This window comes from Triturus cristatus, chromosome 1_1, assembly GCF_964204655.1.
Source record: "Triturus cristatus chromosome 1_1, aTriCri1.1, whole genome shotgun sequence".
Classification (NCBI taxonomy): Eukaryota; Metazoa; Chordata; class Amphibia; order Caudata; family Salamandridae; genus Triturus; species Triturus cristatus.
The window spans coordinates 76,522,700-76,537,085 of record NC_140579.1 but is presented as its reverse complement, the minus strand read 5'-3'; the positions used below and the strand labels follow the sequence as shown (position 1 = coordinate 76,537,085).

The window sequence follows — 14,386 nt, the reverse complement described above, 5'->3', positions numbered from 1 at the left end:
CCACAGACAGGCCCCCCTCCATTCAGATCAGAAGAAGAAAAGCCAAGAGCCCGGTAGGATTCTGATTCACTGGCTATTTTTGGTGCACCAGAGAACACAACACACTTTATTTAGACGAACCTTGTGCCTGGGAAACCTAGCTGTTCTTTGGCTGAGGGGGCGTGCTAGAGCATTCGCAAATCTGCCCGACCACAGTTTCGCCCTCCAGAAGCCCCGGTGCTGAGATCCTCTGCCCACCCCCTAGAACACCAAAGGGAAAGTAATCCGGCCCGCCGTATAGTGTCAAGTCTTGTCCCCCACGTGAGGATCTCGGTGCTATGGGGTTCTGCTGCGGAATTCCTCTGCCTAGTCCTATTGGATGAACATCCAGGTCTTCAAGTCCTTCCTGAACTGTTGGAGAGACAGAGCTACCCTAGGTGTAGGGGGTTCCTGATCCTAACCGCCAGGTGGGAGAAGCAGCAGCTTCCATAGTTCTCACGACGGATGCACTGGGTGCTGCTAAAGAGAGGGAACTGGAACAGAGTTTCCTGGTTTGGTAGGTAGAAGTTCACTCGTTTGCTGAGGTACGCCGGACCTCCGTTGTGTAGTGCCTTGTAAGTGAGCAGCTTCAACTGACATCTCTTCACGACTGGTAGCCAATGGAGTTTCTTGAGATGTGGGATGATGTGTGTCTGGTAATGCCTGTGTTGATAAGTGACAAAACTTCTTCATAACGCACCATAACAAAGCTTGTGAAAGGTCAGATGTGCCCAGCGACACACTGTTCTGATATGGGATTAGGAAATGCTAGAGCAGAGAAATGTCAGGCTATAAGAGATGGTAGGAGGGACTGAGGGCAGTAGAGGTCCAAGACTCCCCATGGGAAGGGAATTATAAGGTACAAAGGGAACTGTTTGCTGTGAAAACACCATTAAAAGTAGCATGTATTTGGGTTGTTTTAGTTGTCATATTTCTGTCACCATGTTCAACACATTTTTTTAGTTCAGCTGGGGAGTGTAACACTGGTTTGGACCATGTCTAACAAGCCTCTTCTGCACTTTTTGTGTTCCAGCTGCTGGGGACCTGGACCATGAAGTCCTTTTTTATTCTGTTGCTCCCTCTGATCCTGCTACTGTTGTCTGAGGTTGATGGGCAACGCAGACCAAAGCCAACGAAGGCCAAGCCACCCAAGCTACCCAAGAAGCCCACCCGACCTCCTCCGGAACCAGTGGAGCCGACGGACCTGCCTCCACCTCTTCCTTTTGGTCCACCATCAGTTTTCCCAGACTGCCCACGGGAATGCTTTTGCCCACCAGATTTCCAATCAGCACTTTACTGTGACAGCCGAAACCTGAGAAAGGTCCCAATCATCCCAGCCCGCACCCGGTACCTTTATTTGCAGAACAACTTCATTGATGACCTGCAGGAAGAATCCTTCAGGAATGCAACTGAGATCAAATGGATCAACCTCGACAACAACCGCATTAAGAAGGTGGGCAAGGGCATCCTAGAGAAGATGGACAACCTCACCTTCTTGTACATGGAGAGGAATCAGCTGAAGGAACTGCCTGCCTTCCTACCTGCCCACTTGGAACAGTTGAGGTTGAGCAGGAACCAAATTTCCAAAATTCCTGCCGGTGTATTCAATAAGTTGGAGCACCTGCTGCTTTTGGACCTTCACCACAACAAACTGAGCGATGGGATCTTTAATAAGAACACATTCAGGGGCTTAAAGAACCTCATGCAGCTGAACCTTGCCCATAACATCCTCCGAAAGATGCCATCAGGTGTCCCCAACAGCATCCACCAGCTGTTTCTGGACAGGAATAATATTGAGGAAATACCTGATGACTACTTTAAAGACTTCCCTAACCTGGCCTTCATCAGATTAAACTACAACCAATTGTCTGACAAAGGCACGCCCAAGAACATTTTCAACGTCTCGAATTTGTTGGTTCTGCAGTTGTCCCATAACAGACTGACCACTGTGCCGCGGATCAGCCCCACACTGGAGCACTTGTACTTGAATGACAATGTCATTGAAAGTGAGTATTAAGCTTTTCAAAGAGGATGGTAATGGTGGGCCTTTTAATCTTGGTATAAGAATGCATGCTGCCCAAAGTCTATGAGGTTCCTTTGTTAGGCCTTCGAGTCCTCTCTGATCAAAAGCTAGTTTTCACTTATGACACAGATTCCCTTGGCAATCATTGATTGACACTGTTCTAGTTTTTTATATATCCTCGGAGTCAGGGAGCTCAATTTTTAAGTGAAACGAGCTTTGTTTTTTTTTGTTGCAGCAGATTATTATTATCCATACACAAACTCATTCTGCCTCTTCACTGGTGTATATGTCAGCTCTATCTCAAAGACCACATTCAATCAATGAATCATAATTTGTAGAGCGTAGCTACTCACCCATGAGGGTCTCATGGCGATGTGGATGGGGGGGCTGAAGGTCTGTCTGGGCACTGAGGTTAGTTGAAGAGCCAGTCTTGAGATCCTTCCTGAATTGCATCAGCAATTGCCTGAGGTGGAGATACAGGGCGTACTAGGTCTTGGCTGTTATCTGGTTAAAGGATCTTTCCCCAGTCCTGGTCTAGCAGATCCGTGGGACGGTGGCAAAAGCCTGTTGGGTGGAGCAGAGGTGTCTGGTGGGTACGTGGTGTGAGAGGTGGTGGTTCAGTTATGCTGGTCGGGCATTATGGAGTGCTTATAGGTGTGTGTGAGGAGCTTGAAGGTGACTCTTTTGTTGACTGGGAGCCAGTAGAGTTCTTGCAGGTGAACGGTAATGTGGCCACGGCGAGGGATGTTGAGAACCAGCCTGGATGCACCGTTTTGAATGTTCTGTAGTTTCCTGAGATGTTTCTGGGAGACGCCTGCGTAGACTACTTTGCCGTAGTTGTGTCTGCTGCTGATGAGCGTGAGGGCGACCGTCTGTCTGGACCCAGTGGGGATACATCTGAAGGTCTTTCAAAGCAGGTGGAAAATGTGGAAGCATGATGAGGAGATGGTGTCTATCTATCGGTTCATAGTGAGAGAGCAGTTCAGTATGATGCAGAGGTTTTGTGCATGGTCTGTGGGTGTGGGGAGGTGTTCCTAGCGCGGCGGGCCACCAAGAGTCATCGTGTGGAGGTGGTGGACCTCAGGATGACGACTTCAGTCTTTTCTGAGTTGAGCTTGAGGCAACTGTCTCTCATCTAGGTAGCTGCTGCTTTTATCCTGGTGCGGGTGTTGTTTCTGATGATTGTGGCGCTGGTTGGTGAGGATCACCTGGGTGTCATTGGTGTAGGAGACGATGCTGGGTCTGTGGTTCCTGACGATGGCTGAGAGTGGGGCCATGTAGTCGTTGAAGAGGGTGGGGCTCAGGTAGGTGCCCTGGGGGACTTCACAGCCGACCTTCATGGGTTCTGAGAGGAACGGTGGTAGTCTGACTCACTGTTCTACCGTTGAGGCTGGAGCAGATGCAGTCCAGGGCTTTGTCATGGATGTCGGCGTTGTGGAGTCTCATGCTTGGGGTGTGGTGGGAAACAGTGTTGAAGGTGGCTGAGAGGTCCAAGCGGATGAGGGCTGCTGTTTCGCCCCGGTCGAGGAGGGAGCGGATGTCATCGGTGGCGGCGAGGAGGGCGGTATATGTGCTGTGGTTGCTTCGAAAGCCGGATTGGGAGATGTCAAGGACATGGTTGGCCTTCTCAATGACCTTGGCTAGGAAGGGGAGCAGGGAGATGGGTCTGAAGTTCTTGAGGCCCATCGGGTCGGCGGATGTCTTCTTCAGCAGGGGGTTGATCTCATTGTGTTTCCAGTCATCCAGGAAGGTGGCAATCTCGATGGACCAGTTGATGGTGCAGTGTAGCTTGGGGGCGATGGAGATTGAGGCTCAGTGGAAGATGTGGAGCGGGCAGGGGCCCATGGAGGGTTCCAGAGTGGATGCCCTTCATGGTCTTCAGAGTGTCATTCGTGGTGAGCGATGTCCAGTTGAGCAGAATCTTTTGGGGGGTGGCATTGTTGGGTGCGGTGGTGGCGGGAGTGATGAGAGGGTTCTGCTTGATCTTGTCGCGGAAGTAGGTGCCGAGTTTGTTGAAGAGGGCATTGAAGGGTGGGTCTTCTGTTGCCTTGCTGTTGGGCGAAGAGTTCTTTGCTGTTGTGTGCATTGGTAATGATTCTCTCTTGAAGGGACGTTTTCTTTGTAGTTTTGAGGAGGAGGTCGGGTGCGGTGACGGCGGCTTTGAAGGCTGCGTGGGCTTCCAGGGTTCTGTTGTTCCTTCATCTTTTCTCGAGCTGTCTACAGGTACGCCTGGACTCATGGAGGAGGTGAGTGACCTAGCTGGCTTTCTTGGAGTGTTGCTTGCTGGGTGCTTTCTTGAGGGGCGCCAGAGTGGCAGAGTGGCAGAGAAGACGGGGTCGAGCATATGTCCTGCTGAGTGTGTGGGAGAGATGACTAGCTGCTTGAGTCCTACATTTGTGAGGTTCTCCGGGAGGAATTTGGTGTTCTTGTCATTGGGGTTGTCCAGGTGAAAGTTGAGGTCGCTGAGTAGGATTAAATTGGTGGATGTGAGAGTCTGTGGTGCGATGAAGTCGATTATGGTGTCGGTGAAGGGCAGGCGGGGGCCAGGACGTCTGTAGACGAGGGTGGTGTTGGGGTTGGTCTGGACTTGAAAGTGGAGATGTTCCATGGTTGTCGTTGGGTCATCTGAGTGGGTGGTCAGGGTGAGGGTGTTTTTGTGGATGGTGGCGATGCCTCCTCCTGGTTGGTTTGTGCGGTCCTTGCGGGTGATCTTGTAGCCATAGGTGATGGCAGTGGCGATGTCTATGGCTGGGCTGGGGTTCATCCAGGTTTCTATAAGGAAGGCTTTGTTGGGCGAGACAGAGTAGAAGAGTCCCAGATTTCTGTGGCATGTATGTGGATGGAGCGCATGTTGAGGAGGATGCTGCTCAGCTGGTCAGGTATGCAGTGGGTCGGCCGGGTGGCGGGAGGAGCTTGAGTGCGGAGGTGGGTGAGGGTGCAGCTGCAGTTTCGGCAGGAGAAAGGTGGCAGGCAGTGTGGTGTCCGGTGTTAAGGGCGTGGTGGTAGTGTCTCCTCTCCTTAATTACTTGCCACTGTTACCAAAATGGCTGCATCTCAAATGCAGGATGTTTTGGAGTTGTTAAACTGCCTTGACAATTATCATGCATGGATATTATTTAAGAGTAGCAGGAGGCAGAAATTGCTACCCCTAGTTGTTCTGTGGGGCCTCTGGCGCTGTACTTCCTACTGCTGGTCTCAAAGGGCTTAAACATATCTGCCTGAACAGTAAGTAAGCAGGCTCTTAAAGGCATGCTTATTTTCAATACCATTCACTCCTTAACCTTTCCACAGTTTCTCAAGAGCAGATGGATGAGTTGGGGTCTAATAGTGTGACAAGGGGACTAGCTTGTGACATCTTAGAAAGTAGAAGACAGTATGACGCCATTTTCACTGCCCCTGGAATTTTGGTGCAATGGCATCAGTGTTTTCAGATTGGGTTTAGTCCACACTCAGGGGACAGAATCTGTTCTCCCATTGATCATGCTATATGGTAAGTCTGTCTACCACGGAGATGTCTCAGCATGGGCTCTTTTGGACCCATCAGCTTTTTTGACACAGTCAGAGGTCGATAGGGGTGCTCCTAGTCTATCCAGGATACAGTTCTCTCTGCACAAGCACCATCAGGGGGGGTTCTCACACTTTTCACCTCCTTATTTCCAACCACTGAGAATCTCCACAGGGATGTTTAACTTGTACTTTGATCTGGTTGCGAAGCTCTTCCGCCCTTGGACTGTCACCTGTACAGGTCCTCAAACTCTCGTCTGTCTTAGGAGATGAGTCGAAAGACTGAAGATAATCCTTTTCATGAGAGCACAGTGGCAGCTCTAAACTGGACGCGCTGCAGTTGCCTCAATTTGAGGACAAAGTGACAGAGATAATGGGGAATACAGATCTTTGGGATCCTGTGGATTGGCCTGTAAGCAGCGGTGAGCCTGAGTCAGTTTAACTGGTCAAGACTCTGGGTTGTAAACTACACAGAGATTGACAGGGTCACTTCTGAATCTTTTTTCCAAATTCAGGTCCTCCCCAGGATTATTCTCTGTAGAGCCATGAAAGACCTGCCAACACACGCGCCCATACATGAACTTTCCTCCCGATCGCACCAGCACCGGATCGGGAGCGGTGTAGACCCTGCCGGACGTTGGTGCTTCCCGCTGGACCTGTCTCTCTTGGTGAGCTCGGTAGGGAATGTACAGAAGGCAAGAATAAAGCATTTCTGCTACAGAGTGACAGACAAAGCGCTCTGTTTTAAGGTTTACTCAATTAATTAAAGTACAGACATGCAGAGGCTGTGCCATGAATGTGAGATCAATAAGCATTTAATTCATAGGAATGACAGCAATACTCAGGAGCGTTCCGACTCCAGCATAGATTCGACTTCAAAGGATTGGGGAGAGGGACTCTCTTAGCATGAAGAAATCACACCCTTTTATGGGCTTTAGACAAAAGCTTCACACATTTACTACATTAGCACGTGATTCACCTGCTCATAACGAATAGAAATAAAGCAAAGAGCAGCCGCTGCAACAGAATATATTCAAAGGTTTCCTCCCTGTTCTAATACGTGGAGTTCTAGTGTTCACAGCATCTGCTTTCAGTGCATGAAATGTGACATAATGTGCTATTCAGCCTGGGCGGTGGCTCTGTCTGTCGGCCTTTGAAGATGTGTGGAGCTTAATTCACGAAGTATGCAAAATTCAGAAGCCCAAAAGGAAACATGTCTGTGCCCCCCCCCCCCCCCCTCCCTTTCTTTTCTGAATTCACAGGTTCTATGTCTCAGGTCGGGTTGTTGATACGTCGCGCGCGTGGCCAATCAAGCCTTGTCCCGGAAGCGCTCCGTCCTTCTAAGGCATCTATTTAGGCTTCCTGGCACAGAAGCACCAAGCAAGACCTGCAGCTTCTTCCTCCTCAGACAGGGGAGGGGCTATGGGGGGGCTTTCATGTGTTTGCTTCAATTTGTAACAGTTTGCAGGTTCCATTGCGACCTACATGGAACTTCTTGAAGTTCTACAAACCCCAGCTGAATTTACAGGGAGTCCACGTGTCTGTCCTCGAGAGGTTCACGGCCTTCGTCCCAAACCAGGGATTTGACATCACCACCTGACACTCGATCAGTCCTTCCGCATTCCATGCTCAAACCACAGATTTAAGAAGAAGACGGCATCCGAGAGAATGAGATGGGATTGTTGTCCCATCACCCGTTCCACATGGTTGGTACAAACATTCAGCTTCTCTTGAATGTTCTCAACAGTGAATGCATCCTTCATGAGCAGGACAGCATTGCAACCCTTGTAGACACATTTTCAGTCTCTACCCCATGAAAATGTTTCTAAGGGACTTACAGGGTGTGTGGTTTTTCCGTGCTCTGTCCCTCAGAAAGTTTGTAGAGATCTGGACTTCCAACTGGTCTCTCTTTCGGTCACAGAAAAGGTGATACTTTATAAACACTTCACGGGTGAACCACGCACACGTCTACAAGGCTTGTGTGATGGCACCTCCAGAGACGGTGAGGACGAAGATTTAGGGGGCCTGCACAGACAGGTTTAGGGGACCCTGCGGGGACAGTTCCAGCGTAAGCCAGAGGAGGCGGATGCGGCTCGAATAGCCATTGCCTGTGCTTCCTTGGCGACCCTAAAGACACAAAGCCAGGGGCAGATGGAGGAAAGGCAACTCTCAAAGACGGAGGCAGGGTGAGTTTGAGGGGACACAGCCGGGATCAGTTGGGGGGGCAGAGGAAAGTGAAGTATCCAGGGCCAGGAGTGACCTGTGGACAGGACTCCAGCATTGCAGACAGGCGACACAGGGATGGAAGTGGACCGGGGATAGAGATTCGGGGGCGGTCTGAGGAGCCACAGGTGGCCTGGGGAGACTGTGCCAGGAGCAGCCAGTGGAAGCACTGAAGAGATGGCCTCAGGAAGGTCTCTCAGCCTCACCGACCACGGGACGTGGCAGCAGCCAATGCGAGATTACAAGATTATTTTTGTCTATGTTCATTCAAAGAGGAGGTGCAGTCTGACAAGAGATGTGCAGCTGGGCAGGAGACATACAACCAGACACACAGCTAGACAGGGATGTTCAGCTGGACAGGAGACATACAACCAGACGCAAGACACACAGCTAGACAGGGATGTTCAGCTGGACAGGAGACATACAACCAGACGTGAGACACACAGCTAAATAGGGATGAGCAGGTGGACAGGAGACATACAAACAGACGCGAGACACACAGCTAGACAGGGATGTGCAGCTGCACAGCAGACATACAACCAGACGTGAGACACACAGCTAAATAGGGATGTGCAGGTGGACAGGAGACATACAAACAGACGCGAGACACACAGCTAGACAGGGATGTGCAGCTGGACAGGAGATATACAATGAGACACACAGCCAGACAGGGATGTGCAGGTGGACAGGAGACATACAACCAGACGTGAGACACACAGACAGACAGGGATGTGCAGGTGGACAGGAGATGTACAACCAGAGAAGGGATGTGCAGGTGGACAGGAGACATACAACCAGATGCAAGACACACTACCAGACAGGGATGTGCAGGTGGATAGGAGATATACAACCAGACGCGAGACACACAGCCAGACAGGGATGTGCAGCTGGACAGGAGACATGCCACCAGACCAAGGATGTTCAGATAAACTGGACCCGTACAGTCAGACAGGAGAACTGTAGCCAGGCAATGGACACACCGCGGGATGAGATGTTGACGCTGGAGGCGCGGAAGGCTGTCCGCGGTGATGAGTGAGGGAGATCTTTGATGGCACTCTTCAAATTAAACTATCTCTGGTTCATGGTGCAGTGAGGGCGTGTGTGCTATGCAGGTTGCTGTAGCCAACTCCAATGGGAGCGATGCCGCATGAACCAGATCCAGCCAGCGATGCAATGACGGGCGCTGTTAGATCTGGGGGTCTCTAGTTGGCAGAGGTATCCACCTTAGACCAAATAGGGACCCTTGCTTCTAGTCAGGGTACAGGGACACACACGGTAGATAACCCCTGCTCACCCTCTAGGTAGCTTGGCTCGAGCAGACAGGCTTATCCCCAAGGCAATGTGTAAGGTATTTGCACGTAGACACCACAATGATCCCCCCTCCGCACACCACAAACTTAGACCACACAGGTGAGTTATATCAAAAATAATATATCTTTATCTAGTTCCCGCAGTTGAAATCAAGCATCACAGGTTTACACAATATTCGCTTTCTTGGTTGGTCGGGATCGTGAGATGATAGTCTCTAGTTTCTTGAGTGATTCGATACTCACTGAGAATGAATCAGTTTGTAGGCTCTCGATGTTTAGGCAGCTACGTTGCTCCGGCGGTGTCGCTGCACTCGTTGTACAAGCGCTCCTCGGGCTGTTCGGTGCAAGGATTCCACAACTCCCTCGACGAGCCCCCAGTGACGATGTCGACGTCACCGGAGTCAGCCACTCACAGCGCGGCTTCGTAGAGCAGGTAAATAAGACTCTCGATCTGCTTCAGGCCTCCGGGTCGCGGCAAGGCACGTGCCGATGAGCACGTCGATCTTCTTGATGCGGCAACCGGTGTCAGGCCCGGATCGGTGTGGTACTCTCCAGCAAGACAGAGAGCAGCCAGCCCACCTCACAGGCAGATGTTGAGAAGCTTGGTAGAACAGTCCACGGTCCCTGCGGCACACAGCAGCGCAGGTGGGACACAGCAGAGTCTTGAGTTCTTGGCAACCTTTCTATCCCTGGGTTGCGAAACAGGAGGCCAGCTCTTCTCAGGCCCTTGGAGATTCAGTTGAAGACACAGCACACAGCAAAGTCTTGTTTGGTCAAGTGGATAGGGTCAGCACACAGCAAGACCCCTTCTCCTCCTCAGCTTCAGTTGTACAGCAGAACAGGTCAGCCTTTAAAGCACACAGCACGGCAATCTTCCTTTAGTTCTTCAGCGGTCCGTCTTTCAGCAGAGGTTCCTCTCGATGGTCGAATCTAAAAATCTGTTGTCAGGGGTCGTGTACTTATACCCCAAGAAGTCTTTGAAGTCTTTGTGCAAGCGGGTCCTGAGCCCGGTCTGATCCAGTTCTGGGTGTTGCTGGAGCACTTTGTTTTCCTGGCCTCTACATTCTTTTCAGAGTGAGGGGCAGAGTCGTCAGCCGCCCAGCAGGAGGTGGAGCCAGCAGAGTGGCAGGCAGGCACAGCCCTATTCAATCCCAGGTGCTATCTCCTCCCTCCACTCTCCTTGCAAATGTCGCCATTCAGCAGAGGGCTGACTCAGCCAACCTCCCGGGGGATCCCCAGCCCCTGTCACTCTCAAACCAGACAGTCAATCCACAAGCGCGCCCAGGCACACAGAAAGGTCAGACAAGAGAACAGCTACTCTCTAAAAAGTACTATTCTCCAACTCAGGATTTAAAAACAACCTCTCCTAAAAGATGTGTTATTAAATGCTGAGCTCAGGGATATCAAACACTCATGTCTTATCTTGTTCCTATGGGAAGATAGGCGGATAGCCATTGGCACCCGCCTCCCCCATGTTAGCCTACGGAACAAGATAACCTTGCAGTAGTGAACACACAAAATGGCCGGTGTTCACTACCAGAACATGTTACCTGCACTAGTACATGCTCTACCTTCTACATACACTGCACCCTGCCCAGGGGGGTACCTTGGGCCTTCCATAGGGATGACTGACGTGTACGAAAAGGGAAGGGTTAGGCCCGGCCAGTGTGGACACTGGCCAGGAGGACATGGCAGTCCGGGGACTGCAGGCAGGCCTGCGGCGGCAGGCCTGAGACACTGTATTAGGGCTACACAGGTGGGTGGCGCAATCAGCGCTGCAGACCCACTAGTAGCATCTGTCATCACCAGCCCTGGCACACACAGTGCACTTTACTAGGGACTTCATGGGGATACAAATATGCCAATCAGGTATATCCAATCAATACGATATTTTACACAGGGAGCACTTACACTCTGGCACTGGTTAGCAGTGGCAGAGTGTCCAAAGCATCTAAACCAGCAAAAACGAAATCCAGCACAGCATCAAAATCCAGGTAGCAGAGGCAAAAGATAGGGGAAAAACCCACGCCAAGGATGTCAGGTCTAACAGGCGCCTAGTAGAGTTGGCTCTGACGGCTCGCATAAGACCACGGAAATCAAAAGTCGATTTTATGAACACGGAGCCGGCTGTGGTCCCTCCGGAGTAGCTTTCATGGTAACCCTGAATAATACAATATGAAGCTTTCTCCAGACCTGCACACAGTGTAGGTCCCAGGGGATCTCTGGGCTCAGCTTATTCTAGCAAAGACCTCGCACGGTTAGCTGTACCCTGGGGCAGGTGGAGGGCTGCGGGAATGTACTGGGAAAAACCATGAGCCACTTCCACCCTTGGGCCCTGCCCACGTGGTGGTGTCTGTGGTGCACCCTCAAAACAGTCTATCCTGAGCTGAGGAGCAAGGTCTGAACACCGCACCTCCCCTGCACCTCAATGTCCAGCTCCTTTCATTATTGGGTGTGTATAGCGCAGGACCAGACTGAGTGGGGGACAGAGCATCTTACATGGAAATATTTTCGTCCTAGCACAAAAGTCAAAGCACCGTCCAGCGGTGTAAATTAAGCACCTTGAATACTATTTAGAACGAAGAACGTTTGCATTTTTTGCATTTTTTTACAAATAAAGTGTTTCAGAAAAAATGATAATATAAGATAATAGCCTATAGCATAAGCTTAATATAAACAGTTACATAGGTTTAATGTAATGCAGACAGACAGACTGAATACGCTTTATTCGATTTAAGACATATTAAACAATAAAAGCACAATGCACTTAAAACTTAAATTACATCAGAACAACTTAAATAAAAGAAGCAAGAATCACAAGCGATTTAGAGGAAAGAGGGGCCATCCATTGACTTCCTATATCTAACCGCCCCTTTCAAATATTTAGCTGTGATCAGTCACAGGTCCATCTTTTAAAAGTTGCAACTTTAAAAAAGCAGGTTGGCATTGTCTCAAGCCATACACTATTAAAATAGGTAAAATCCATATTTTCCTATGCAGAGTATAAAACTTACAAAAAAACATAACATGAATTGTGGACTGTACAGACGTATTATCACCGGGGCATAAGCATAAGGAACGAGACCAGTCGTTGATATTTGGAAAAATGACCCTAATGTGAAGATTTCCTAGGAGTAAACGGGTCAATAGCAACCACTCATAAATTCCTAAGGTGTTTATCAGATAGGGCTGCGTTCCTGATTGGGTCAAAACCAATTGATTTTCTCTAACTAAAGGCTTCATTATATTTGTGGACAATCTAGTATTCTCCATATGATCAATGCATAACAACTTTAATTCATTCCTGGTGACATGATTCAAACTGTCAGGATTAACAAATCATTTACGAATTTCTTAACATATGTGATCCAGGGAATACGGTCTACCCCATGAAGAGACAGACAGTCGTTAATCACGTCCCGATTTAAGGTAGTTGAAATGCCTGTTCAAACCTTATGCCATAATAGGATAGGCTGCATTTTAATCAAGTCGGACAAGTATGGCAGCCCCAACTCAGCATGACAGATAAACATAGCAGTGCTACTCTGTACCGCTAAAAGGTATCTTAGGAATCTATTTTCTACCAACTGTAAAGACGCAAAATTGCAATAGCCCCAGATGCCAGCTCCATACATGGCAATAGGTATGCATTTGGCTTTATAGATTGTTAATAGATCAGCACTTGGACGCTTTCCTACCTTTCTAGAAAAATTTATCAATGCACCTATGGCTTTGCAAAATATCAATTTTCTGGAGTCAGAAGCTTTTGCCCATAGGCCCCTTCTTTCGATTACAACGCCCAAGTAAGAAAAGTGATTTGTGAAGCCGAGTTTCCTATTATCAATATAGAAATCGCGGCACTTAACATTGGACTTACAACATTTCATTGTGAATGTTTTATTAATGTTTACTTTAAGATCAAGATCTAACATATAGGCAGGAAAGCTAGAGACAACTTTCTGTAGGCCAAGGGGGGTACGGGCCAAGAGGACATCGTCATCCGCATACAGCAATGCTCCAATTGGCCGATTACCAATACCTGGTAGGTCCTGGCATTAACTTCTCAAAGTTGCTCCCAACCTGTTAATATAGAGTGTAAACAGAAGGGGGGGGCTCACACACACCCCTGCCGCACCCCCGTCTTAACATGGAAACTGTGGCTGAGTTTGCCACTTCTCCCGTATCGAACCTGGGCCCTAGCGACTAAGTAAGACTGCTTTAAAAAATTTAGAATCGGCAAATCCATCCCCATGGTCTCTAATATACACCATAGCTTCTGGTGATTGACGCAATCAAAAGCTGAGCTCAGATCGACAAAACACAAATATAAACTCCTCCTTTTGGCTTATATATATTTTCTCATCAGGAGATTCAAGTTCAGGCTCTGTTCAACAGTACCCAGTCCTTGACGAAATCCATACTGTAATTCTGAAATTATATCGTTTTCCTCCACCCAAAGCTGCAATCGATTTAAGACAACACGCCCGGCCACCTTTACAAGAGAATCCAAGTTGCTGTAAATCCCTGGGTACAGCAAGCCCTTAGGACCATAGTTAATAGTGGGCCCGAAGCGCAGGGCAAGATTTAAATAGATCCACGGGTATACTATCCGGGCCCAGGGCTTTGCCTCCCTTACTCACATCTATAGCTAAAATCACCTCATTAACATTGAAGTCAATATCAATTGGCAGATAGCTTGGGAGGTTTAGTCTCAGGACCCCTTCATTTTGGGGCTCTACCAGATTGCAATAGAGACTAGAGAAATGAGTCACCCATTGATCCTCCCCCAGTGTGATTTCAATACTAGGTAATTTCCTAGAGGCAAGAAATGGTGCATTCACCGCCTTCCAAAAGCCTTTCGTATCTTTCAGTTCTGAGGCTTGCTTAAGATTTTGCCATAATTCCGATCTTATGGCAATTTTACATTCTTTAAGGGATACCTTATATGCTACTCTTGCCATTTTTATTGCTCCTGCGTCTCTCATGGGCTTATGCAAGGCGGTTAGCAAGGCTGCATGTGCTTTTGAGCATTTGGAGTCGAACCAACCGTTCTTACTATCTGCCCGGTCTTTGCCTTGATAATAATTTGTTTTGTATGAACGGGGATACATTTCTAAAAGAACTAAGAACATCAGACTTGCTGGCAGTTTCATTGAGACAAACCAAGCAGTCATCTTTACAGCTACTTAAAAGTGACTTACATAGTTGTAACGAGTCAAAGCCCACCCACTTAAATGTATAACAATTCAGTCTGTTGATAACGATGTCTTCCGCAGGTTGCAGAGTCCAGCGGTGTAAATAAAGCACC

At 48.9% G+C, this 14,386-nt stretch overlaps 1 protein-coding gene across 2 annotated transcripts in view; it reads left to right on the top strand.

The window, feature by feature from the left end:
• The first annotated feature begins 1,054 nt into the window (after positions 1-1,054).
• The window catches only part of LOC146869486 (prolargin-like), a 62,553-nt gene continuing 49,221 nt past the window's right edge, over positions 1,055-14,386 (top strand). For both annotated transcript variants that reach the window (XR_014960013.1, XM_085599906.1), the window contains exon 1: positions 1,055-2,024. Coding sequence is in view for 1 of the 2 variants with exons in the window: in XM_085599906.1 (XP_085456032.1) it covers positions 1,070-2,024 (955 nt within the window). In the remaining variant the exon portion in view is untranslated. The remainder of the gene's footprint in view (positions 2,025-14,386) is intronic.